Source organism: Chionomys nivalis, chromosome 26, assembly GCF_950005125.1.
Source record: "Chionomys nivalis chromosome 26, mChiNiv1.1, whole genome shotgun sequence".
NCBI classification, from domain to species: domain Eukaryota; kingdom Metazoa; phylum Chordata; class Mammalia; order Rodentia; family Cricetidae; genus Chionomys; species Chionomys nivalis.
In genome coordinates, this window is record NC_080111.1 from 2,583,141 (window position 1) to 2,609,158 (window position 26,018).

Consider the following 26,018-nt stretch of genomic DNA (forward strand, 5'->3'; position numbering starts at 1 on the left):
TTTATAATCAGTTTAACAACACACCAGAGACATTTCAGATTTGAAATTAAACCTCCAGGATCTCCTGACACTTCTTCAGCGGCCAGCGTTCTTCAGTGTCCTGGGTCACAAAGCGCCACAGGAAGAGAAGAGAATGGCTGTCACTCGTACCCAGCTTCAGCACAGTGAGGGCTGTGGGCAGTCTGGACCCACTCCACCATCACTGTTTTGCCGTGATGTTCTCATGTGACCGATGAGGAAGCGGGCTCAGATGGGCTAAGTGGCTGCTAGAACTGAGTTCCATGGCTGAGGGTAGAGTTAGCACTCGAACTGTATGTCGTCATACTGATGCTGGACCCCATACTCTGGCCACAGACTGCGGTCACCGCTCTGTCCTAGCCCTTAGTGTTCAAGAGAAGACGTAAGCAGCCAGGTTAGCAGAGGCAGCAAAGGAAATGCAAACGGGTGATAAATGTAACACCTTTCACCTAACGAGGAGAGCATGGCCTGTCTGCTAGAGATTTTGCAAAAAAAAAAAAAAAAACAAAAAGGAAGGAACTTCTTGAAGAAACTCGAAGACTGAGTTGTTACAGGAAGCGGATACTTGCCCTGTGTGGAAATAGGGCAACAGAGGTGCACTAAGTCTCTGGCGCTGTACTGCATGGACTCAGGGTGCCTTCCCTTACTGTTTCACGACTGTTAGACCAGGTTAAGACCTCTGCCCTTTCAGCTCTGATACCTCACTCACTGGATTTTTACAAGAGTAGCATGAGAAGATATTCCCAGTCTTCCTAGAGGGCTTGGCCCACAGAAACCCATAAATTACACACTGTGACTTGGAAGTAACGAGCAGAGAAGATGGGGTGAGGAGGGAAGATGGAAGGAAGATGAGGGGAAGAAAGGAAGATGGCAAATGCCGCTGTGCTCTCTCAGGGAGTCAAGCCTCCGTGGGAACTCAGCAGGAAGTCAAGGCCCCGGATGATCCTTGCACAGTATGGCTGTATCCCAGCTGCAGGCTGTTTTCCACCAGACCTGCATAGTGCCAGCCGAGGGGAGGACAGCAGCGGAGGGAAAGATGTGATCATTCTTACAGCATTGTTGGGTGGGCGAGAGCAAAGCAGAACCCGAACTTGGACCCATTTAGTCAGCAATGCCGTGCACACAAGGATGGGTTGCCAGCGTTAAGAAACCTGCTTGGGTCTTCCAGGTGGGCAGCCTGAGGATCAGACTAAGCAAGCAACGCCTCCCTGGCAATCTTTTAGACCAAGTTGCCTGGGATGTTTTAGGGTATTCCTACCCCAGGAAGCCCAACGCCTTCTGCATTGTCCTTCATTTGTCTCTGAAGCTAATGGGAAATCATTGGATTAAAACGAGCGTGGCAGAACGCACAAAACCACAATATGAGTTTAAGGGAAATGAGAACTGGGTACGGAAGGCACCCGAAGCCCGGTGTTATGAAATGAAATTCTGTTTCGTTTCCAGTGATTTCCTAGGTGAAATTAGGTGACTGTCTGGGTAGCATAATGACGGTAATGATGAGGACCGCACATGCTCAAATAACATACATGAAGCCTTAATAAAGAACCAGAGGTACTCGCGGGAGTGCATTAAATCGAGTAATAATTTATTATTTAGAGACCTCTACCCATTTACTCTCTTGATTTTTTTTTTCTTAAAGAATTGATTCTTGCTGTAAGGCGTACCATTTTTTAGGTTCTGCGTGCCTGCTCACAGCTCGGTGCCACGTTTGGGTGCCCAGGGCTGCCTTCCTACCTGCGAGGCTCCAGGACACTGTGAGGAGAGGCAGGCGCTGACAGGCCTCTGTCTGTCCTATAGGAATGCATTGCAATTATTTCCAATCACAATTAACCTGATTAGAATAATGGACAGGAAGTGTCCCTCTGTAGCTAATGTGGTTTGGCATCAGCTGACTGAAGCCCTCTGATAATTTCTGCACAGATGGTTGCTCTGAATGCAGCACTTTTTAAATTACTATTTGCACGGTCTCTTGGTAGGCCAAAACCTCGACACCGACAACAGACCTCCCTATTAAGGTGGACGGCGCCAGCGTCAACATCACAGCTGCTATTTATGATGAGATCCAACAGGAGATGAAAAGGGCCAAGGTGTCTCAAGCCCTGTTTGCCAAAGTGGCTGCGAACAAAAGTCAGGTGAGTGGTTTTCTTTTTCTAAAAAAGAGCAAAACAGAGGGCTGGGACTGCTCTCCTTCCCCTCCAATAAAAACACATCTGTTTTTATAATAATAATAACGGTAATAACCCCTGGGGAGCCCATCATGTTCTGCCTTCTGCCCCATGGCTTTGCTGGAACTCCCACCGGAGCTCGGAGCAGAGACAATGCCAGAACCTGGCTGCAGTCTCTGAAATAAATAACAATTTTATAATAAAAAATCAGGGTTGAAATATTCTTCCCTCATCCAAAGTCTGCTGCACTCATTGAAGAAAAAAAAATTGTTGGGAAGCAGATCATTTTTTTTTAATTTAAAGGCAGTTTGGCCGGTGTGTAACACCCCTTCCTTGAGACCACGTTTAACCGGGACTAGTCACCTTCCTATTCCCACCAGGGCAAGGCTGGTTTTGCTCTAATCACTGCTTTTGCCCAGCCCCAGAGACACCTGGCCAATGTCAGGTGTTTCGTTCACGTGTAGAATACAGTTGTTTTTCCAGGAGGAAACAGATGTGGGGCTTCCAGAATAAAGTGCTAAAATCTTTCAGCAGGAAAACATAGCTGCCTCCCCAGTGAAAGTGTTCAGCAACAGGATGGAGGGGAGCTCAGTGCTCAGAGGAACAGCACGCAGATGCTCGGCTCTGCCTCCGAGAGCAGCAACAGTTGACGCATCCACCCCGCTTTAGCTTGTTCAAGGGGGGGGAGTCCTGCTTGAGGGCCCCCTTCTCTAGCCAGAAGATAAATAGTTCATGCAGGGTGCAGAAATGGAAGCTAGCTGCAGCGTAACTCTGAGAGCCCTTTGATTTTTTTGAACGTGATTTCCACTGTGCTTTGCATAGCAGATGTTTTCGTTCCTACATATGCAAATGGTAAAATGGCCCTTACCCTCTCCCCAGCAGATCTGCTGGGTTCTGTAGCTACTACTGTGTGCTATAGTACCGAGTTCCTACTGTGTGCTATAGAGAGTTCCTACTGTGTGCTACAGTACCGAGTTCCTACTGTGTGCTACAGTACTGAGTTCCTACTGTGTGCTATAGTACCGAGTTCCTACTATTTGCTATAGTATAGAGAGTTCCTACTGTGTGCTACAGTACCAAGTTCCTACTGTGTGCTATAGTACTGAGTTCCTACTGTGTGCTACAGTACTGTTACTGGCTGTCACATTCCTATTAAGCAAGGAAAAGTTCAATAAAAATTGTCCCTAAAATGATAAATGTTATATTTAGACTAATTGTTTGCAGGTTAACTTTTTTGTTTGTTTTTTGGACCTACAGTTTTGCAATAACTTACTTTCAGTTTTTAATAAGTGAGAGAATCCCAAAGGAGTTTGAAGAGGATTGAAATGTTAATTTCCCTTTTCGCTTTCAAAACGACTCTGACTCCCTCCGTCAACCAAACTAGTGAACCAACTTTGCTAAGATCCTGTCCAACCGTGGGATGAGCAGGCCCGGAAAAGAAAGCACGCTGGAGTCCCCTACACTGTTAAACGCATAAAACCCCTTGTACCACATGGCGAACTCTAATGAGAGCCGGAGCTGCCTAAGAGCTGTTAAATGCTAACGCCACTTGGCAGAACTACTGTGCCTTTAATGGTTTTCCACTGGGTAATAAGGGACATATGTGTGAATGCGCAGTGGGTGTAAAAAGCTGCACAATTGATTCTGCAAACCCGACCCTCGCTTGCGTCCTGGATGCAAATCTCATGGTTTTACCTGGTCCTTCTTTTGTAAACATCTTTCGAGATAAACCAAAGACCAGAGTCCGGGAGCTTGGTTGACGGGCCCACGGGTTCCTGTTGACATAGAACCGTGGCTGTTGGAATCAGTGAGGCCTCCATCCAGCCTCCCCCAATTAAGTCAGGTACCTGATTGAGAGCTGAGTTTGTCAGTTGGCAATTAGCAGTTTTGAGGTCTCCCTGAGAATTCAGTAGTCCTGATTCCATAAGCTCTGGAAGAGCAGTCGTGAGAATTATATTCCAAAGGATAAAACTGAGCCGAAGTAGGGATGAGACTCTTGGACGTTCCTCCTTTCTCTTCAGAAGTCTGGTCTCTTTTTGATTTTTGGACAGAGAACCGTACAGCAGATAGCTGACCAAAGAAGTATTTCAGGCATGATATTTCTAAAATAATGGGACTGCCAAACAAGATAGCTTCAAAGGCAGCTCAGCAAAAATAGATAATCTGCTGAGAAACGCCGACATTCATTCCCCCCACGGCAGACCCGCTGATGGCGTGGTTCACGTATTTCATGCACGTTTACCATGTGTATATGACCGTCAGCCAGACATCCCCTCCCCACGATGCATACATGCCTCATTAGGCTGTGAGAAGATAGTGAACGATGCTTTTCTTTTCTCCTTCGTGACCTCCATTTCTGGCATTTTTCTCTCTGAGGGTTTGGGAGTTCTCAGGGTAACTGAGGAGGATTTACCTCTCTGGGACTCTCCACTCATATAGAGGTCAAATGAGTGAAATTTTCAGTAAGGAACTCTTTAGAACCAGAGGGGACTGGGAGCTCTGGGGTTTAGGGATGGGTGGCAGTCCTCCCCTTGATTAGAAACTAACTTTTAACTATGACTGAATCATCTAGTAGATCTGTTCACTCCATGGTGTCAATTGCTGAAATCAGTTATTTTTTTTTTAATATTTATTTATTATGGATACAATATTCTGTTTGCATATATGCCTGCTAGAAGAGGACACCAGACCTCATTACAGATGGTTGTGAGCCACCATGTGGTTGCTGGGAATCGAACTCGGGTCCTTTGGAAGAGCATGCAATGCTCTTAACCACTGAGCCATCTCTCCAGCCCCTGAAATCAGTTATTAAGGATAATAGTGAACACGGCCCTTTATGTTGCAGAAGTAAAACTTTGGGGGTGACTGGTCAAGCTGCTCTTTGAAGGCTCAGGGGTGGGGGGCATTCGGGATGGAGCGGAAGGTTGACGAGCTGGCTATGGAAATCGAAGCTTAAGTCTTTCATCTGGGGGTGAGTTGCCTCTGGTTGTGTCACAGCCAGGTGGACCCTCATCAGGTCTCCTAAGTGGCTTCCATCTGACTCTCACCCCTTTCTTCCTGGGAGAAAAGTCAAAGCGCATAAAGGAAGACAGAAAGACCGACCTGTGCACGCATGCTTCGCCTGGTCCTCTTCATTTCCAGCCATGGGTCAGTCTAGTTGCTAGGATACCACAATGGCCAGTGAATGCTCCCGCCAAAACATGGTGAAGGGGTCCTTAGCGGGAGTCAAATGGATGCAGGACATTTTCTGCATCGCGTGTGTCCACAAGACCACAAGGCTGACGTGCAACAGGGGTACAAGTGGACCCAGGAAATCCCCTCCTTCCTCAGTGGCCTCCATCCCTCTCCATCCACCTCATCCTTGTGTTTGTGGAACTCTGACGTCCTCTTCTTCCCAGGAGCTTCTTATTAGCTGTCATCGCAGAAGTGAGATTCAGAGGAGAGAAATTAGTGGGCTGTCTCCTGTGGTCCTCCAGAGGGGCCAGGTGCCATGGCAGCTTCTTCAGCCACCTTCGAACAGAATCAGTCATCTGCTTAGCACACTCTTGACTGTCGTTGACCCCAATCCTGCTCTTTGCCGTCTTAGCACGCTAGCTGGTAGAGGGCTGAGAATCATTTGAGGTTGCTGTCTTCTTGAGAGACATGTGAATCTCTCTTTGTACATACCCAAACCTAAGTTTCCTAGTAGGCTTGGGTGAGGAGAAGGATGGACAGGTCTTATCTTAATTCCCTTTTCTCCTTTCCTCAATTAAACAAATCGATGAACAAAGATGCTGGAGGGATGCCCTTGCTCTCTGTATCAGAGAAGCTGAGCTACAGTGTCCAGATGAAGGTGATGGGAAGGCCAGGCCAGGGGCTGCTAGCATAGAGCAAAGGAAGTGACTGGAAACACACAGGGACCCAGAGGATGTCACTGGTAGGATGTCCTGTCCACCCAGGTTTGCAGATGCCCAGGGATCCTGGAACAATTTCTTGGACACCCTAGGCCTGGGAGCTTCTGCAACTATAACCAGAGGGAGGGTGGGAAGGTCTTCTCCCTGATGCAAGAGCAGAGGAGCAGGCAGAATGGCGAGCCCTCCGTGATTAGAGAGAGGAGAGAAGTTTCTGGACTCAGTAAAAAGCTCTATTGTGTTTTCCCACAAAACCTGTGTTCTGCATGTGAGTGGGTTGCAGTGTGTTGGTGCTGCATGTGAGCAGGTTGCAGTGTGCTCATGCAGCATGTGAACAGGTTGCAGTGTGTTCATGCTGCCTGCGAGTGGTTTGCAACGTGTTCAACCTGCGTGTGAGCGGATTGCAATGTGTTCATGCTGCGTGTGAGCGGGTTGCAGCATGATCATGCAGCATGATCATGCAGCATGTGAGCAGGTTGCAGTATGTTCACGCATGCTGCATGTGAGCGGGTTGTAGTGTGCTCATACATACTGCATGTGAGTGGGTTGAAGTGTGTTCATGCATGCAGCATGTGAGCGGGTTGCGGTGTGCTCATGCAGCATGTGAACAGGTTGCAGTGTGTTCATGCATGTTGCATGTGAATGGGTTCCAGTGTGTTTGTGCTGCATGTGAGCAGGATGAAGTGTGTTCATGCATCATGTGAGCAGGTTGCAGTGTGTTCATGTTTCATGTGAGTGGGTTCCAGTGTGTTCTATACTTCATACACACTAGAATTAAAAAGATTCTCTATATAGATTTTTACGCCTTATTACTACAGTTCCATTAACAATGCATGTTCTGAGTTTTCTACTAACCGCTCAACAAACTGTAGGTTGGTTTTCCCATTTCTTGTACCCACACCACCACCAATGTGAGTTGATTTTTCCATATGGCGTGATAGTCGAATTTCATTCTTTTAGATGTGGAAATCTAGTTTTCCCAGACTGTCTTCTAATGGTTGATGGGCTGGTTGACTAAGAGTCTCCGTGCAGAGCCGGTCTTGAACTCCCGGTCCTCCTCGCACTAAGCTGCCAGCAGGTGTATCCTCATTTGTGTCTTTTGCCCTCCTAGTTAAAGATCAGTTGTGTCTGTTTGGATCATTTCCCAGCCCTCTATCCTGTTCCCCCGCCCGTGTGTTTGTGTGCGCACTCTGCAGCTTTGACGACTATGGTCTGTAACAAGTGTTTATTCACTGATTGGAGGTGCTGGAGCTCAACCCCAGGGCCCTGTGTGTGACAGGCAAACCCTTCATCACCGAGATATAGCTTGGCTTAATTCAGGAAGTATGATGCCTCTGACCCTTGGCTCTTTGAGGACTTTTGTAGTTCCTTATGAATTTTAGAACCTGTTTATTTATTTCTGTAAAGAATGTAATTGATGTTTGTTTGTTTGTTTCCTGGTGCCAGAGACTGTACTGCATTCTCATGCATGCCAAAGGGGTGCTCAGCCTCTGAGCCACATAGCATCAGCCACTGGGTTTTGATAGGGATCGTATTTATTGATGGAATTTATCTGATGGGATGTGTTCATTGCTTTGAGTAGCGCAGACATTTAGAAACTATGCTTTAATTCATCTAACAAAGGCAACATTTTCAAGTGATAAAGTAAATTTATAAAATATAAGATGTTTTCCTTAGTTTCATTAGTGTAGTTTCTTAGCCTTTATTGCTCATGTTGCATGTGATCAAACTGTTGCCATTTTGTATCCAGTCAAAAGCAATGATTTGATATTATTTTACGGTACCTTTATGGGGATAGCCAGGAAACACGGGCCAGAAGGAACTACACCTGTGATAAGTTGGCTCATCTGTCTCAGGGCTCCTGGTTCTGTCTGGCTGCTTACACTCAGCAGGGGCAGGTTAAAATGATGAGGGTAATTTTGCCGGTATCCTTAGGGCCTTTGAGACGGCCCATCCCAGAGCAGGCTCCACACCACTTAGGTGCTCAAGTCAGCAAAGAAGACTGCAGGGGTGATGTGTGTGGCATCTCCACTTACCGTTATGCCCGTGGAATACTGTGGTCTCTGGAAGCCCCAGTAAATGAGAAATGAGCACTCAATGGCGTGTTCATCAAGGTGGCCCTCCAGTTGCCGCTCTTCCTTCTCTTGGCATGACCTGGAGGAATGTGAACCTGCTTGGGAGTAACTTTCCCAGAGGGTTTGTTTTGATAGCAACCTCATAATGAAGAATTGTCTTCTTTTTGTTCTCTCTGTTTTATGGCATAAAACTGATCTCTTTATTTGTTTTTGTTTACTGGAGTTGTTAACTAAAAAGGCTGATGAGAATCGATCATGGTACTCATGAATTTCCTAAAATCGGAGTATCTTTAAAGTCCGTGCTGGCGTTAAGTTCCCTCTTTTCTGTGCTTTGAGCCAGCATGTCTTGCCTGTTGATGGCATGGTTCTTTAGGAGACTTGGGTGACTTTGAAGCAAATTGGGCTTCCTGTTTACAGGCCCTTCTCTGAAACCTCACTGGCCCAGTGGGGAAAGACATGAGCTATGCCATGATTCTTCCAGAGAAGAACGTGGGTGCCTAGGAGTGTTTCCAGCCGTGTTGCTATGGGAACTGTTTTTATTGTGTTGTTCTCCTAGGGTCAGGGCAAAGGAGGAAGCAAGCTAAGGGACCTATGATGCACCCTGTAAGGTAGTATCCCATGGCGGCCTTATACTCCATCCAAACCATGCACCTTTTGTTAAGTAAGGGACCGGAAGTCTCGTGGCTGTTTTCTGTTTGATATTATAGTATGCCTACTTTGCTGTTAATAGATTTCTAGTATGAATGGGGACTACAAGATTTCACATTTATTCTTTTGCACATATATGAATGAATGAATGACCTTTTCAGCTATGTGTATCCATATATGCGTGTGTGTGTGTGTGCACATTTACACAAACCAGCAAAGTGACTCTCCACAGACTGTAATTGAGCACATTCCCGCGTATTTGTGGCAATAAAGGCAACACATTCTTCTGTAATCCCCTCTTGATTTGAGCCCTGCACAGCGGAGGTGAAAGAATTGTTCTGAAACAAAATTTTCATTACTCTCAATTACAGACTCAATCTTTGTAAACACATCCGCAGAAAGAAAGGCAAGAGAGCTGCTTTAGGCAGCCCAGAGAAAGCTGAAAATTGGTCCCCGGGAAAATTCAGGGTAGGACTTAGTATACAATTTTGGAAACTAGAAAAAGCAGCGGATAGATCGCTTGCACTTACCTGACGGAAGGTAAAACACAATTAACCTTGAACCGTAACCAAACGCTCAGTACATTTCTTGTTTTCGGGTTCAGATGACTTCCTCATCAGAGATTCACTGAAGCCCTTGACAGGTCTCCCCCGTTATCTAGCCCCTTATCTATTTCGGCTTTCCTGATTAGGTTATCTTGAATCATTAGGGGGGTTATTTATTTTAATCGACACTTATTGGATTCATGAAAAGAGAATTCAGCAACGAGGAAACAAGAGCAGAATATTGCCTGGCTCATTTCACACTTCAGAAGAGTCTCACCCAGCTGAAGAGAAATCCTCTCCCAGTTTGTTTGGGGACTGTCTGTGCTTCCCTTAGAAAGCGAACTGCCTGTGGTTAATAATATGAATCTCCTCCGAAGACACCCAGAAAACATTTCCTCTTGGTTACATATGCTGACATTTTCTGTATTGGAGATGTGGGTGAGGGAATGGCCTGTTGCGTTCCTGCGGCAAGAAGCTTGAGTCATTCCCAGGAACTGTTCATTTGCTCATTCTCCCATTCAGTAGAGTTCCTAGAGGGGCGGAAGGGTGGGACTTCCTGTTTAGAGGCTGGGGTTCGCTCACCGGTCCTCTGCATACACATTGGAAAGAAAGGTCATCACCAGGATGAGGCCCTGCCTTCTGGGATCACCCAGCCTCCCTCACTGGGGGCAGCATTGGTTTTGCGGGAGACCAGAGCAAGCCATGAGCCTGTGTTTAGTACCAGTTTGTATTAATTCCGAGATAATGTAGAAACGGAAAATTTGGAACTGTTGATGTGGCTCAGGGGGTAGGGGCACCGAGAACCCCAGGACCCACATAGTAGAAGGAGAAAATCAAGTCTCGTGATTTATCAACCTCTGACCTTCACACATGTACACACACACACACACACACTAAAAAGTAATTAAGAAAAAAATACCTGGGAAATATGTCATAAGACCAGAATATATATGCAAAATTCCAGGCTGGCCTAAGCCTTTCTACGCATCTCCCTCTGCCTCCCCAGTGCTGGGATACTGTTGCTACTGTTGCAAAGAAGATGGAAGGAATGGCAAGAGTGAGAGCCCTGACCACGTATCTTGATGTAGGGAAACTTTGTCACTTCCTGCAGGACACAGGCATTTCAGTACCATGGACAGGACACACGGCTTGTAATCTGCTGGGTTCCCCGCCATTTCCCATATCCCTTGGACCCAAGGTTTAGAGATTCCATTTCAATTCTTGTCTGATGAGTCGCAACTCAAGCTAGGCCTTATTAATGTTCTATGAGTGACCTCTGAGTTCCCTTAAGAATTCTCAGCCCGTGGTGACTAAAAACAGGAAAAGGCGTTGTCATTTTCCACATGGGCAGTGATAGCAAGTCTGTACAGGTGCCTACATACAGAGAAAGCACTCATAACTCTGAGAGCAGCTGGTTAAATGGTTGGTTTGGTGTTAGTGCCGGATGCTAACCTTTTCAGAGTGAGAACTCCTCAATGCTGCAGGCTGGGCTTCACTGCCAGGCCATGCGTGTTCGGTTTAGGATCTACCAACATGGTCCCAATGTCAACAAATATGATGTCTAGGCTAAGTGGCCTTCTTGACTTTGTCATGCCCCCAAAGGACCCTTTGCTAAATAGAAAGGAAAAAAATGTGACAGGAAAACAAAGAAGAGTGGATTTCCTGACATCCGTCAAAACGCCTCAGTAGCTCCCAGAGCCTATGGAATCCAGATGGGATGTTTTCATATTAGAATTCTGCAAATTGGCCTTTCAGGGTCAGTTTTTGAAACTGGTGCCCTTCCACGAGAACTGACTTTGAGGTGGCGAAATAGTCCCCGTGTGCTAATTTCTATATAGCCCAGTAGTGCCACTTCAATCTAGTTAGTACCTGCGCAACATCTACCACGTTCAAGGAAGAGCTTAGATCAAGACGGCTGGCCTTGTTCTTTGTCAGGAAGGGCTCAACCATTCCGATGAAGGCCCAGCAGACACACCCACCCCTAATCACATAGTGAATGAGTCTGCCGAGCGCTTGGGGCTCTGGTAGGAGTGAACAAAACGTCCTCACAGGAGATTAGCTTCAAGCCTTGTCTTGAGCGCCTTGAAGAACAGTCTCTCCAGGGATCAGAGATCTGGAAGGGAGGCCTTACAGCCCATAGGGTAGCATGGCAAAGCACGGAGGTAGGGATTCGAATGTAGCACATGTCTCAGGGGACTGAACAATTCATTGTGCCTGGAGAGTTAGGTCACCAGGAGACCTGTTGAGAGACTGACAAACAGGAGCCACTTGGGGTTCTTCTTATTACCTCGTCCAGCCGTCTCAAACTGTGAGCCGCTGGCCGTTTCCTTCATGCACCTCATCAATACAGCTCTGTTTTCCAAAGTCCGTCTTCCAAAAGTACCTGGAAGGCCATCTCTTCAAGTAGGACAGAATCATACCATATCATTTACAGTGCAGTCGGGATTGGCTTTGTGAATTTAGATGGGCAGGCAGCTCTCAGGGACACGTGGATTGTAAGCAGGTGATACTTTGATGGGCGCGAGCGTCGCCTCACCTGTGGAGTTAGGGAAGGTGGTCAGGCTTGGTTTCTCTACAGAGGAAGCTTGTTTAAGAAGCTGAAGAGAGGGCTGGAATATAATGTTAATGAATACTATTTGCTTATGTGCTGAGGGTTCCAGAACTTTCAACCGGTGGCTGAAAGAAAGCAGTCTTTGATCGGATACCCCTTCGCTGGGTTCCAACTGTAACAGATTCTCTGGATTCACATACATAGACTCCATGTATATTTTTACTGTAGGTTAGTTCTAATGGTCTCTGCAATTTTTTTAAACTTCTTTTGAACTCATTTTAGATATAGCAAATTTTTTTTCTAAAAAAGCATAGAACTAATCATATTGTGTTGTGTATCACCCCTGTCCCAATTTGTTTTCCTTAGTGTTCACACTGTACATCACCGTAGGGAAAATGTTGAAAATAGTGCAGCTGACAAAGCCAGGAAATCAGCCATTTCTGTATCAAAAACTTGGTTTTGTTGCCTTAGTTCTTCTACCAATGCCTTCCTCTTGAATACCCAGAGCTAATCGATGGTTTTGATTAGCCTCTGACTCCTCCTAGCTCCTTCCTCTGCCATCTCTGAAGGCTGCTGATTGGTCATTGCCTCAACCTTCTCTGGGTCTGGATTTGTGGCTGCTTTTTCCTGATTGAGCTGAGATTATGACGTTGGGGGCAAAACTACCTTCCACAAGACAGTCTTCCCTTTGTGGTACAGCACAAAACAGTGTTCGTGTGTCAGCACGCTACACTAGTAAAGCTGACCTTGCCCGGTTGGCACCTCTTCCCACAATGATTAGTCAGTTGGCCAAGGTCATTCCTCCCTTGTATTTCAAAACACCAACAGCAAATTACTTTCTACTCCTCATGACAGGATCAGGTAACAGATCATGGAGAGCAGAACTAGGGGACCCAATCATTTTTGTAAGGTTCCCCTTGAATACCCAGAAGCTCCAACAGAGCAGCCACGTCCTCAAAGGTCACCCAGTTACTTCATGACAGGGCAAGGACCTAGTCCTCAGGTCTTGGGGCTATAAATGTGGATGCTGTTGGCCATTCTGAGCTGTGCCCAGACCCTGAAGCCCACAGAATCCCTGCTTATTCGACTCAGAAAGCTAACCGGACTGCATGGCCAGTCAGCCCATCCCCAGTCAGAACTTCCCATCAGACAGAGAGGGAAGCCACGGAGAGTGACCTAGGCAGGAACCGCTAGGGCTGGAGATCACATGACCCACAGTAGTGCTTCCAAAATGAAACCACTTCAGGAATGCTCCCCTGAACAGACAGCGAGCAACACAAAAAACCTACTTGAGATTTTTAACAGAAAAAGGAGATTTGTTTATTAATAATTCATGAGTTCCCATTGAACATGCACGGCAGAAACAGTGCTATTCAATAGAGAATACAGTCATCTGTCACTGTTTTATTTGACATTTACACTTTTTTTTTTGCCCGATACTGCAAAACTTTCTTGGATGGCATGCAAAAATTATATAAATGAAAAAAAATATCCTAACGTAGGGACCATTTATTTCTCCTGGGATGGGTCCATGCACAGTTACACAGGTATGTGTTCCTGCACCGGCCAGACACTTCTGTATGCAATCATTAGCCACCAGGCAAGCAACTCTGAGGCCCTACTGAGAAGACAGAGATCCGTGTCCAAATGGCCGGGTGGAGGGATGGCGTGGCCAACGCTGTGGCGGGCAGGGTGGCGGTGAGGAGGGGTGGCGTGCAGAGGGCCAGCCAGTGAGCCAAAGGGACAAGCTTGCAAATCACGGCCCACGAGAAGAGAACTGGCCCCCAAACGCATCACTGTTTCAGATAGGAAATATTTATAAATGGCGTCACAAGAGCCCTGCTAGTGGGAATACCATCGTTTTGTAAGAGCGGATCTGAGTTAGCAAGTACCTCACCACCTTGGGCTGGTAGGAGGCTCTCCACAAGCTTTTTGCTCCATGGGTTAGTTATTATTTATAAAAATCACAGAACCAGCTGATACATTCATAAGCTAATTATTGAAGCAGCTGGGCACACACGGTGCAATATGGCCAAGGCTGTGAAGTATCACAGATTTCTTGGGGCCTGCTGCGGTGGGGGTGCGCCGTTGAAGGCTCCATCCCTTAATCCGATCAGCCAAGCAAACACGTTGTGGGGAAACCAGATTAATAACCCTCTAAACACCACGAATGTACCTTCTTCTTCAAAACCGGGTTCCCTTAAACGTTCCACCCGCTCAGCCCATTCGGGATCTGAGGACGTTCTCTGCTGTCCTGAGAACGGGGCCTTGTTGGCTTCTTCCCGGTGCCAGGAATTAATTTGGTTTGCTTCTGTCTGCCCACGTGGTCACATTTGTCTCTAATCCACTCCCTAATAGCTTCAAGGTCAAGACCTTGCATGTCAGTGGGCAAATTGAGCACTGCACTCCCGAAAGACCGATGGCAGGCCGCACACGGGCCATAACGAGCCTACAGTGTGCTTCTAAGTGATCGTAATGAGGGTTGATGATCACAGCGCCTATAAATCAGACACGGCCCTGGATGTCGGGCGGGACACTCCAGGTGTCTCCTGCCCCCTTTCACGCTGCGGCTCCCCACAATGCAGCTCACCCCCCACGCAGAGCGGCAGGTGCTGTCTTCCTTAAGGCCTGGCTAGCTCAGAACTTCATCTTTGAACAGATGTAGGTTTTTGTTTTGATTTCCCATTCAGTGGCTGGTCTCCATGCGATCGCCTCCCCTGGGAGATGTTAAACATACCTGTTTGAGGCATTTGAAAGAGTTCACTAGGTACTTATTCAGATCTGTGAAAAGACACAGAAATGGGACCTTAATTTTGCCACAGATGGTTTCTTTTCCATCTCAAGGATTCTTTCTTTTGTATAGAGAAACCCCTGAGAAAACACTTTGGGACTGGGAGATTTTTATTAAAATATAATTTATTTCCTGGTAGCGATAAAAATTTATCATCATTTTTCGTGGGCATAGCACCTGAAAATTAACCATTACCTATCTCTTGGGTCGGAGGGAGGGACCATAAAAAAACGCTTGGGAAAACGTTTCCAGGCAAAGGATAAGATGGCGTGGTTTTCATTCTTCCTAACCCTCTAACTCTCCCCAGCTCCCAGCTCATCGCAAGCAAAGGATCGGGTCTGTGCAAATGTGGCCTCTCACTTGTAAAAACAAGGCAGTGTTGTGTTACAGATTAGTTTATAAATCCCTGGTGGCTTCACAGTTCAGCGCCTACAGCTGCTGCACGCGGGCCCGGGTTTTTGTCTCTCCTCGGTGCTGCAGCCGGGAGTTGAAGGGGAAAATGGAACGATCAGGTTATTAGCATGGAGGCCGCGAGGAGGAGGCTGCACAAAGAGAACAGCTGGTGTTGCTGTCTTGGCCGATGCAGCGGAGATAATCAAATCTCGCCTCTTTTCGGGGAAAGGCAGAAGACACAGCGGAGAGTTAGACAAACAACAGCTTATGATATTATATGGGCTTTTTAGGATGCGTGTCAGGAGCTCACGCTGGCTTGCAAGTGATGCCGGAGAATATGGTGAGGGTTTGGGGTTTCTTTCTCACAAAGTCAGTTCTGTTTTTGCACCTTTTAAGGAAAAAAAAAAATCCAAAATTCCTACCCTTTCGCGAGAGAAGTAATGCAGGACAGTTCTTGTTTTTTTTTTTTTTTTTAATTAGCGACGTAGCTTGGAGATGATGGGTTAGAAAGCTACCGGGTAAAATATTTTGACATGAGTCAGCGAGCGATGTTGACAGCCTCTGTATTATTTTCATATAAGCCATCATTTGCATCACATTTTCTTTCTCGTGCAGCGGCGAGAGAGAGAGAGAACATCCGGATGGTAGGGATGGGGCAAGACCCTTGCAGGTGCCTTCCTGATCCACGGCACACCTTCCTACAGGTGTGGCTGGGCAGGGGCGGTGAGCCCAGGGCGGCGCTCAGAGATGAAGCAGACATACCTTTGATTTTTATTCTGGCCAAAGCTGTTGTCTCTGTCTGCAGGGTCGCTGGCGATTGGAAGGATGGTTCCTCCCCAGAGGACTCAGTGCTATTGACACCAAGATTATTTTCCCTATTTCTGTCGCCATTTCATAATAGACACATATTGGTCTTTCCTCTCTTTAGAATAAAACACTAGCCAGTTGGGTAATTCCTAAAAAATTATGGCTGAAAAATTAAAATTACCTCTTTAGGAAAGTGGGTAACTGTAATCCCATGTGTCCATCTAGAAGATTCTGTTGTAGTGTTCATTAAGAAACTCATTATGGGGTTGGAGAGATGACTCAGTGGTTAAGAGCACTGGTTGCTCTTCGAGGGGACCCAGGTTCAATTCCCAGCAACTACATGGCACATGGCAGCTCACAACTGTCTGCAACTCCAGTTCCCGTGGATCCAACACCTTCACACAGACATACATGCAGACAAAATACAAATGTACATAAAATAAAAATAATGATTAAAAAAGAAAAGAAAAAACTCATTGAGAGCTGTGCAGTGATGGCACATGCCTTTAATCCCAGCATTTGGGACGCAAAGGCAGGAAAATCTCTAGAGCTCAAGGCCAGCCTGTTCTACCAAGCAAGTTCCAGGACAGGCTAGCTTTGTCTACCTAGCAAGTTCCAGAACAGCCAGGGCGTGCAAAAAAAACCCTGTATCTGAAGAACAAAAAAAGATAGAAACTCATTGAGAATATGTCCTTTAGGAAGGTATTAGAAATGTTGAATATAGATTCTTGGGCCTGGGATGTAGCCCATTGTGGCACAAGCTTGTACTCCCAGTACTTTGGAGTGGTAGGCAAAGGATCAGGAATTGAAGGCCATCCTTGGCTACACAGAGGCTAGCCTGGACTTATCAAACAAGAAGTGTGAAGCCTCTCGAACACTGGCGTAACAATCCGCGTGGTTACTGGACGGATATAAGAGTTGGACCGTTTCTGTCACCACTAGAGTTGGTGGGAATAATTCTGACCTAAAAACATGGTGGCTTGGGGAATGGCAGTAAACTTGAAGTCTAGGCTGGCCCAGCCGCTCCGCACCGGCAGCTCTAACTCACAGTATCCCCTTCTCTCCAGGGCTGGCTCTGTGAACTGCTTCGCTGGAAAGAAAACCCCAGCCCAGAAAACCGCACCCTCTGGGAGAATCTCTGCACCATTCGCCGCTTCCTGAATCTTCCCCAGCACGAGAGGGACGTGATCTACGAGGAGGAATCGCGACATCACCACAGCGAACGCATGCAGCACGTGGTCCAGCTCCCGCCCGAGCCCGTGCAGGTCAGTGTCTTCCCAGCGCCAGCGGAGCTTCCTGCTGGCTGCAGCTGCCCGGGGTCAGGGGGGCAGACTGCCTCCTATGAGCGGAGGACTGGTACCCTGTCCCTGAGGACAGAACGACCTGTCCTGACAGCAGATGCTGTGCGCGCGCTTACCCCGGAAGAAAATTACCAGGAAAGCCAATGCCAACAGCAGAGGCTCTCCTGACATCTTTGAGGTTGTAAGTCTGGAGCTCTCCGATGTTAAATCCTGTCTCCATCCGTGTTTCATGGCATTTTAACTTGTGTTTATTTGTGTGTGCGCACGTCCACACGCATGACAGCAGAGGAGACTGAAGGACAACTTGCAGAAATCAGTTATTGCCTTCACCATGTGGGTCCTAAGGATCCAACTGGGGTCATTAGGTTTGGCATCAAATGCGATTACCCTCTGAGTCCCTGGCCTCAGTTTGTGCTCTAAAGAAAAATTGAAGGAAATTTTGATCCAAAGTTCTTCAGGTCGTTTTTGATGAGTTAAAGAAATAGCCTCTTGACCTGAGAATTATCTTTAATTTCAACTGAAGCCTTAGGAGAAATCATGAGAGAGTCTCAGAATTTTAAGACCCCCGCCCCTTCTACAGGTCTGCCTTGTTTGGGTAGCATGCTTAGAGGGCTCAGTTCTTCAATCAGGTCGAGACAAATGTTTCTTTCTGAAGTAGCTGAGTTTACTGTCTCCTTCTGGATCTAAAGCCAGTGACCTTCAGGAACTTGTAACCAGTGTGTCGGTAGAGTTTTGCACATGAATTGGTTTGATCCTGTGGCCCTGTAGTCTGTGCTTTGCAGACTTCCCAAGCCCTCTCTCTGCCTTAGCTTTTATGCAGACAAGAAAGAGTTGAGGCCAGAGTGCATGAGTGTACATGAGTGTGCACAGGTGTATGAAAAATAGAACAGACAATTATTGGAGAAAGAGAGCTGCTTGTTGGTTCCCGGCTACCCAGCTAGCTTAGACCCGAAATAATCACACAGAAACTGTATTATTTAAATCACTGTTTGGCCCATTAGCTCTAAATTTTTATTGGCTAACTCTTACATATTAATTTAACCCATCTCCATTAATCTGTGTATCACCATGTGACAGTGGCTTACCAGCAAAGTTTTGGCATGTCTGACTCTGGCAGCGGCTCCATGGCATCTCCTAACTCTGCCTTCCTCCTCCCAGTATTCAGCCTAGCTTTCCCTGCCTACCTAAGTTCTGCCCTGCTATAGGTCCAAAGCAGTTTCTTTATTCATTAATGGTAATCACAGCAGACAGAGGGGACTCCCACATCAGATGATGATATTGAAGGAAAGGTGATGAGGTACAGTTTATGTCACAGATGTCCTAGAAGAGATGGTGAAGGGTGTCTCCTTTCCTGTTACTCCACCCTTCTATGTCTGGGGAGCAGCCACAAGTGAAGGGGCCTACCCAACTACATTTTATCAAACACCAGCATCTCAGCTAAAGCCCCCAGGCTTTGATTTTTCAGTTTCTCTGGTTAGAGTCATGCTGTGACTTGTGGGTTCATGGAGGCAGTATCTTGCAAAGTTCTCGGAGAACCCAGGGCTGTGGGCAGGAATAAACAGCAGAGCCACTCACTGTGGGAGGCTGAGTCACAAGGCACATCTCCTTTCTCCTTGTCCTGATCTTTTCCTGGCCAGGGCTTCATCCAAACACCAAGGAACCTCCCTACGGATAATTAGGACCAGTATACTGAGTCATATAGAGCGGTGGCTTTGAGACTTTTAATTTCTTCAAATTAAAGAGGGCCCGATATAGTTTCCCAACCCTTTATTTTAGAAAATAAATTGATTCAAATACTTCCAGAGAAGCTCCTAGTCATTCACAGGGTTGTTTCATAATGCTCAGTACTGTAGAATACTAAGTGTAGCCGTAAAAGAGTGTCAGATGAGAGGTCACACCAACTGTAGAAATCCATCCCCATGAAAAACTCACTATCAGACCCCCTTTCTTATTTTGATGTCAGAAGCCAGTTACTTTGCATGGACTTTTAGTCAAGGTCTATCTTAGTTCTAAACAATAGAAAAAAAAATTTTTTTTTTAGGTGTTCTTCTTGATTGTTGTGGCAGGTGGAGCCATTTTGTTTTTGCTTTCTTGTTGTTTGTTTGTTGGCTTTTGGAGGCAGAGTTTCCCTGTGTAGCCCAAGTCAACTTCAAATTTGAGATCCTCCTGCCTCAGCCTCCCAGGTGATAGGATTATAGGCATGTGCCATCATGCCTAAGAAAAGAAATTTGATATAGCACTGAAGAGCTATATCATCTGTCGTAGGGGAGGAGCCCTTCACTTTAATCATTGCTTGCACACCTTACTTGTGTAGCTTCCTGTGCAGAAATGAGCATGCGTGTGGCTCTGTGTTTAGGTAGATGAGAGAAAATGCAGTTTAGCATCTATGGGGTTGACCAGTTGACGTGAACTCGGTTGATCCGGTATTCTCTTGTGTTTCGTGTTTCTGAGCCAGAGCTTACTGACAGTAGTTACTGGATGAGCAAAAGCAGCCTTCGCGGTTCTCAGCACATTGTGCCAATTTGTGTTGACTCACGGAACTACAAAGATAAACTCACTTACCCTGTGAAAGTTCATTCATATCATAAAGATCTTAGCCTAGGGATTCATGGGAGGAGACTTCCTCCACACTGAATTGGCCTTGCATCCTGGTGATCCGGATCCTATTGCTACTAGAAAAACTGCGCCTCCCTGCAAACAGCACTGCTTTTCTGAATTTACGTTCGTCAGAGAAAGACAAAGGCAGGGGTTAATTATTTATTACAATCACAGTATAAAAATGAGGGAAAACAACTGGAAACAGTTCTAATCCTCTACAGGCTAGTGAATGCAGCTGACAGCCTTGCTGCGGGGTAGGAGATATTCTGAGACACACCAAGCCTCTAAGACAACGTCCATGGTGCTAGGCCACTGGAATTAAGAGTTGAGATTTAACCTGTGTCCTTCTGTCGGCTGCAGCTTTTAAAAAGGCAGGTGTGCTTGCATGCTTTAGGAATTTAGAAATCCCCCAATAAGCTTACCATTGGTTTAGCAATGCTGCATTTTGTGTAATTGGGTAGGAAATGTGCCATCACTAAATCATTAGGGATGAATGAAATTAGCGATGGATAGGGGCTTCTCATATATACAGCATAATAAAATGCAGAGAGGTCTCCTCTCCATGGTCATGGAAGAGTACCATTTAATTTCATTAGATAATTGGGTATACTATTCTCCAGCTTTTCTTAAATGATGAAGATCAGAGACAGTGATCTCTGGATATAATCACTCACTAGACTGGTATGCTGACCTGGCTTCTGGAGATACCCTGGGTCAGAAAAGGGACTCTCTGTGCCCCTCTCTGTCTGGAGTTTGCTGGGACGCCCTTCTGACCACAGCCTATTGTTTCTCACATGTTGTTTGCACACAGAGTTTAAATTTCACAGTCCTATGTGCATTGAAAATATACTTTTTTGGAATCATTAAAGGTTTAAAACATTAAACTTATGATGAAAAGTAGGAAGAGTCTATATAAAATCCAGAGAGTTGGAAGATTTGACCCGCCAGAGTCAAGAAGTCCACAGCATTTCCATGGGGACTCACCTCCACCATGTCACTCTGTCCACATCATCATACCCTGTGCGTTTATACAGACATCCATTCCCCTTTCCATGCCAACTCTGCATTTGTGATGACCCTTTGCCACAGTTAGGTCACCTGACCCTAGAGGTCTCATCTAAACTTCTGAAGCTACTGCGCCAAAGCCACGGTGCCTTTAATTATATCTTCGATTTATTTTTTCCTACATGCTGCCTACATTTGTTAGTTCTTTGAGAACATCACCCAGTATGGTTTGGTCATCTTGACTTAAGCCTCCGTCTGTTAGCTAATAAGTGCCCCTTTGATGGAATTTCCCACCAGAGATGAATCAAGGTTATAGTTGAGACCACACTGAGCATAGGACCATGTAGGTCTTGGTCAGGTGGAAGAATGATGTGCCCCATCCTTGGAACTCATATGTGTAGTCATGATGGCTTATCTGGCTTTCCTGGGTTTGTTTTGGGAATTCTAAGTCTCCTTAGAAGCCCCAGGTTAAGGCTGCTGTGTAGAAACTGGCTTCAGCTCTGAACGCACATTCTAAAGCTATATATACCCCATATCCACATGAAGAGGTGTAATATTGTACCAAGGGAATATTTGATCATGGGAAAATTAAAAATCCTGGCTTCACAGTAGTGTGTGGTCCTCTGCCACAATGCAGGATATAAAGAGGCAGTAAGCATCCCTGGCATTAACATTTTATGAAGAGGGGAGATATTTTAGGGACAAAAACAGCATAAAGAGCCTCATTGGCCAGTTTATAATGGGGAGAAGCATTGAGACATCACCAATCTACATAATGCCTCTAGTTTAAATCTAGATACCACAGAGAAGATCGTGAGAGGGGAGACGAGGAGGCCGCAGAAGTCTTAACTGATGACAGTTAAGAGCACCTGTTCTTGGAGAGAACCCTGGTTCGATTCCCAGCATCCGCATGGTGGTTTATAGTGGCCATGACTCCAGTTCCAGGACATCCTGGAACTCTCCATGGGCACCAGGCACACACAGGGCGCACACACATACACACAAAATATGTAAGTAAATCAGAGGGCAGGGCAATGACAAGGCAAACCAAGCCAAACGAAAGCATCCTGTAACAAAGGCAAAAAATGAAAAAAAAAATTTCCATTTTTCACTCCAGCAAGTTGAGACAAAGTTACTTCTTGTGAATATAGAGCTTTCTCCCACATGGTTATTACAACCCGGGGCCTAGAGCAGTGGTTCTCAACCTTCCTAATGCTGCAGCCTTTTAATACAGCTCCTCATGCTGTGGGCCCCCTCCAACTATAAAATTAATTTTGTTGCTAATTCATAATGGTAATTTTGCTGTTATGAATCGTAATCTAAACATCTGTGCTTTCCGATGGCCTGAGGTGACCCCTGTGACAGGGTCATTTGACCCCCAAAGGGTTGAGACCCACAGGTTGCAAACCACTGTGCCCTAGAGCAAATGGATATCCTCAGCTTAGGATCAAAAGCTAGTCATTTTCAGGTATACCTTAGCACCAACTACACTTTACAGTTGGGAAAACCAGAGTAGCCACTGAGCCTCAGCTGAAGCCGGGATCACCAGCTTGGTGAAAACACAGGTGGCTTTGGCGTCCACGCTTGGCTGTCACCACCTTTTGCTCTGAAGAAGAAAGGACATTGCTCGTTCTATAACTGGTCCCTGAGCAGGGCTGCCTGGGGACATCAATCAGATTCTTTGTGTTGGCGGAGTCCGTGTGTTTCTCATTTTATTGTGTTTCCATTAGTGTTTCTGTGGCTGTTTCCTAAGTTCGGGACTTAGGAGCTAGCTCGGCACTTTTAAAACAAGTGCCGGTTTTAAAATTCTATACTGTTCATTGATTAAGAACATGAGATCTGGTGTTAGTGGCTGTGTACCATCATTGTGCCTTTGCTTGTCTGACCCGAGGTTCAGGGAGATCTTAGCATCTCCTGAGCCCTAGCCTTCCTGCTGCTGGTAGCCACCAATGGCTTGCCACCAGGTCAATGATGCCCCCCCCCCCCCACCGAACACGATATTTGATAATGTCTGGGAACATTTTTGATTATTACAGTTTGAGAATGCTACTAGAGTCTAAGTGAGTGCTGCCAAACACCCAGTATGTTAGACCATCCCCAAACATCCAGTATGTTAGACCATCCCCCAAACATCCAATATGTTAGGCCATCCCCCAAACAAGATTTGGTGACCTGTTATTAGTATCTTAGTTGTAATCCCTGCTCTGAGACTCACCATCAGGGCCATACCTGTGAAACAGAACATTGTATCTCCCAGCTGATTCTGAAATTTTCCCTATATGAAATCCAGTATTAGTAATAACAGTGATACTTCTGCTTCCTCCTTCTTCTCCCTCTCCTCCTCCTCCTCTCCTTCTTCCTCCCCTCCTCTGCTCCTTCTCATCTTCATCCCCCTCTTTCTCCTGCCTCTTCTCCTCCCCCTTCCTCACCCTCCCCCCCACTTTCCTCTCTTCCTCCTCCTCACCCCATCCTTCTTCTTTCTTCTCTGGCAGCAAGTAGTCTTTTTGAAAGGCAGCCTTTCCAAATGTGAGATTTTGTAATTTTATCATCTTTACTCATTGTGAAAAATCAAACCACGAGAGGGGTTGGTTTTTATCCAGTTGGGAAGATGAAAAATTGAGCTTAAAAAGGTTGAGTAACTTTCTCCAGGTGAGAACTTGAATTCACATGCGTCTACTCCTGTGTTTGACTTTCACTGGTTTCAGGGCAGCATTTCCTGCAAGCCTGCTGTCTGCTGTCTTGTATTGTTCACAGCTTTCTTATATGTATTTTATTTTTAATTATTCATCTGAAAGACTTAGATTCATGGGCTCTCCTCTTTACCATCAAAATTATACCTCACTGATTGGTGTGATGTCACAGACCTGAGATCAGGGCCATTCTCCCTGGTCATCAGCTGCATCTGAGACACCTTGGGATGTGACTTCTGTTACCAGGGTTTAAGGTCCTGTCAACACTGAGCAGAGTATCCTGCCTTCCCACTCTAACTGGAGAGACTATCTTGATTTATGAATTTGCTCCCAAAAGAACAGCTTCTAGCAAAATAAAAGGATAAGCCAATTAATTAATTAAGGACATTTGCAAATTCTCTAACCAAGTTACTATGATTCCCCCTCCCCCCAAATCCTGGATTCATTCCAAGCTCCCATGCAAAACCTACAGTTTGACTGTCCATGGCAAAGTGATGGCAGTGAATTCTTGCCCTGTTTCCTGGGGCAGGTGATCGCAAAGAGGTCAGCCCCCGGGAGGAGTCCTGATTTCTGTGTTACCGGCAAGAATTTCAATATTCTAATTTTAAAAAGATGTTACACGGGAATATAGAGAAATTTGGCATTCTTTTCCACCAGTTCTTTTGGTTCTAGGAAGCCGGTGTCACCCCGTGTTGACAGCCCTAACTGTGCTGAGAAGCTCTCTCCCCCGTGAAATGCCAGAGCTAGAGCAGTTCCTCGGGGTCTGGAGTCAGAGGCTTGAACACTTGTGATGCGGTTGGTTCTCAGTAGACATGTTAGAAAGGGGCCTGCTCGCCTTGGTTAAATCTAATGTTTCATTAAAGTCCTTTCTTTTCTTATGAGATATATACATCTGTATTTGCTGTATTTGGAAACACAGTAGAAGGAACAGAAGGTGAAACCTTGTGGAAATCTAGGTGGAAGACAGTGTGGTTCGCTGTGTGGAGGGAGGAGGGGTGTCAGGCAGGCACAGCTTAGGAATCCCCCCACTTCTCATCTTTAGCACAGTCCCTCCCCCGTGCCAGCTTCTTCCATTCACAAGTTTTTCTTCCACCCCCTTCCCCCATTTGCCCCTCATGGTCTCTCTCAAGCCAGCTGTTTGTGTTCACTCCCTGTTGGCTACTGCAGATTACTTTCAAAGAGACTCTGAACTGTCCACTTGGTCCCTCCGAAGGCAGACTTTCTTGGATGGATTTCCAGCCAGTCCTACCAAAGCTCGGTTAGAAGGATACTGCACTAGAAATGCTCGGAAGAGCCTTGTTGGGCAAGTGTCGGAACAGTTCAGGAATAATGGGAAATAGAAAAGCAGTGGGCTGTGGACTACTATGATTAACCTTTAAACAAGCCATGCTTTAGCCAGGAAACTAGAGTCCCATTTAGGAGAGCAGGACTCTTTTTTAGGGGGTAGGGAGGGGCCAGGGTTTGTTGGGGTTTTTTGGTTTTTGTTTGTTTTTGTTTTGTTTGGATCAGGATAGATGGTTTGCAACTGAGATGCACAAGTTTAATAAAATCATACCGAGAGCTATATTACCTGTATTTGGATGTAAAAGTTTACACATAAGTACTGGAAACCAGTGATGGTGGGAGACTGTAAGTTTTGTATATCCATGCTCTTACCCTTTTTTATTGCAGTTTCCTGGCATTTTCTGTTTATTTCTTTATGTTCAGTCGGTATGCTATAGATACCGATAGAAGTTAATCTTAATTTCTCTCTGGATCTGCTGTTTGCTTTCTTTAGAGTGGGTTCAACCTCACCCTGGGCTCATTGCTTTAATAATTAGAACATGTGCTACACATGAAAATATCCATATACATAAAATAAAATACACTTAAAAAAGAAGACTAAATTGGCACTTAAGCGTAAAGCTTATTATCTTTTCTTCTAAGAATTACTCTGGAATCTGTTAAAGTCAGTTCAGGGTTGCCCACTTTCTGCCCTTCCCTCCTTTTCGATAATGAGAAATGATTGTATTTTTTTCCTTCTCAACCCGAGAGCACAGAGGGCAATGACTGCAAACGGAGGTGAGCCAGGCTGGTCAGATGTGAATGGCCCAGCAGTGAGAAAGAGAGGCCTGCGGTAGGGACCAGGTGGAAGTGTGTGCGCGCGCGGTCCTTCCTTATCTCCCTCCTTAACCGAGCAACAATTAAGCCAACCTAAGATGAGGACGCTCGTAGGTGCTGACTGCTCATTGTTCTCTCCCAGACCCGCTCACAGCAGTTCACCTGAGAAGAGGAAAGTGCATTCATTTCTGCTTCCCAAGATGGCAACCAACATGTAACCCTTGGGAAAGCTGATGAAAATTGACCAGTAAACTTGTTTCCAAAGGGCAAGTTGTTGAGAAATTCCAGAGACCAGTTGTTTTTATTCTTGCATTTTGATTTCTTCATCCAACAAGTACTGAGCCCCTCAGTGTGGCAGGCGTCCTTCTAGGTTCCACGTTTATAAATGCGATTGCGGCAGGATTTCCCACAGAGAGAAGGATTTCCCTGTGCCTAGGGCGC

The 26,018-nt window shown here is 46.0% G+C and overlaps 1 protein-coding gene across 3 annotated transcripts in view; it reads left to right on the forward strand.

The window, feature by feature from the left end:
* Positions 1-26,018, forward strand: part of Satb2 (SATB homeobox 2) — a 213,463-nt gene that overhangs the window by 116,002 nt on the left and 71,443 nt on the right. For all 3 annotated transcript variants that reach the window (XM_057758803.1, XM_057758805.1, XM_057758804.1), the window contains 2 exons: positions 1,995-2,150; positions 16,951-17,148. In XM_057758803.1, the coding sequence (XP_057614786.1) occupies positions 1,995-2,150; positions 16,951-17,148 (354 nt within the window). The remainder of the gene's footprint in view (positions 1-1,994; positions 2,151-16,950; positions 17,149-26,018) is intronic.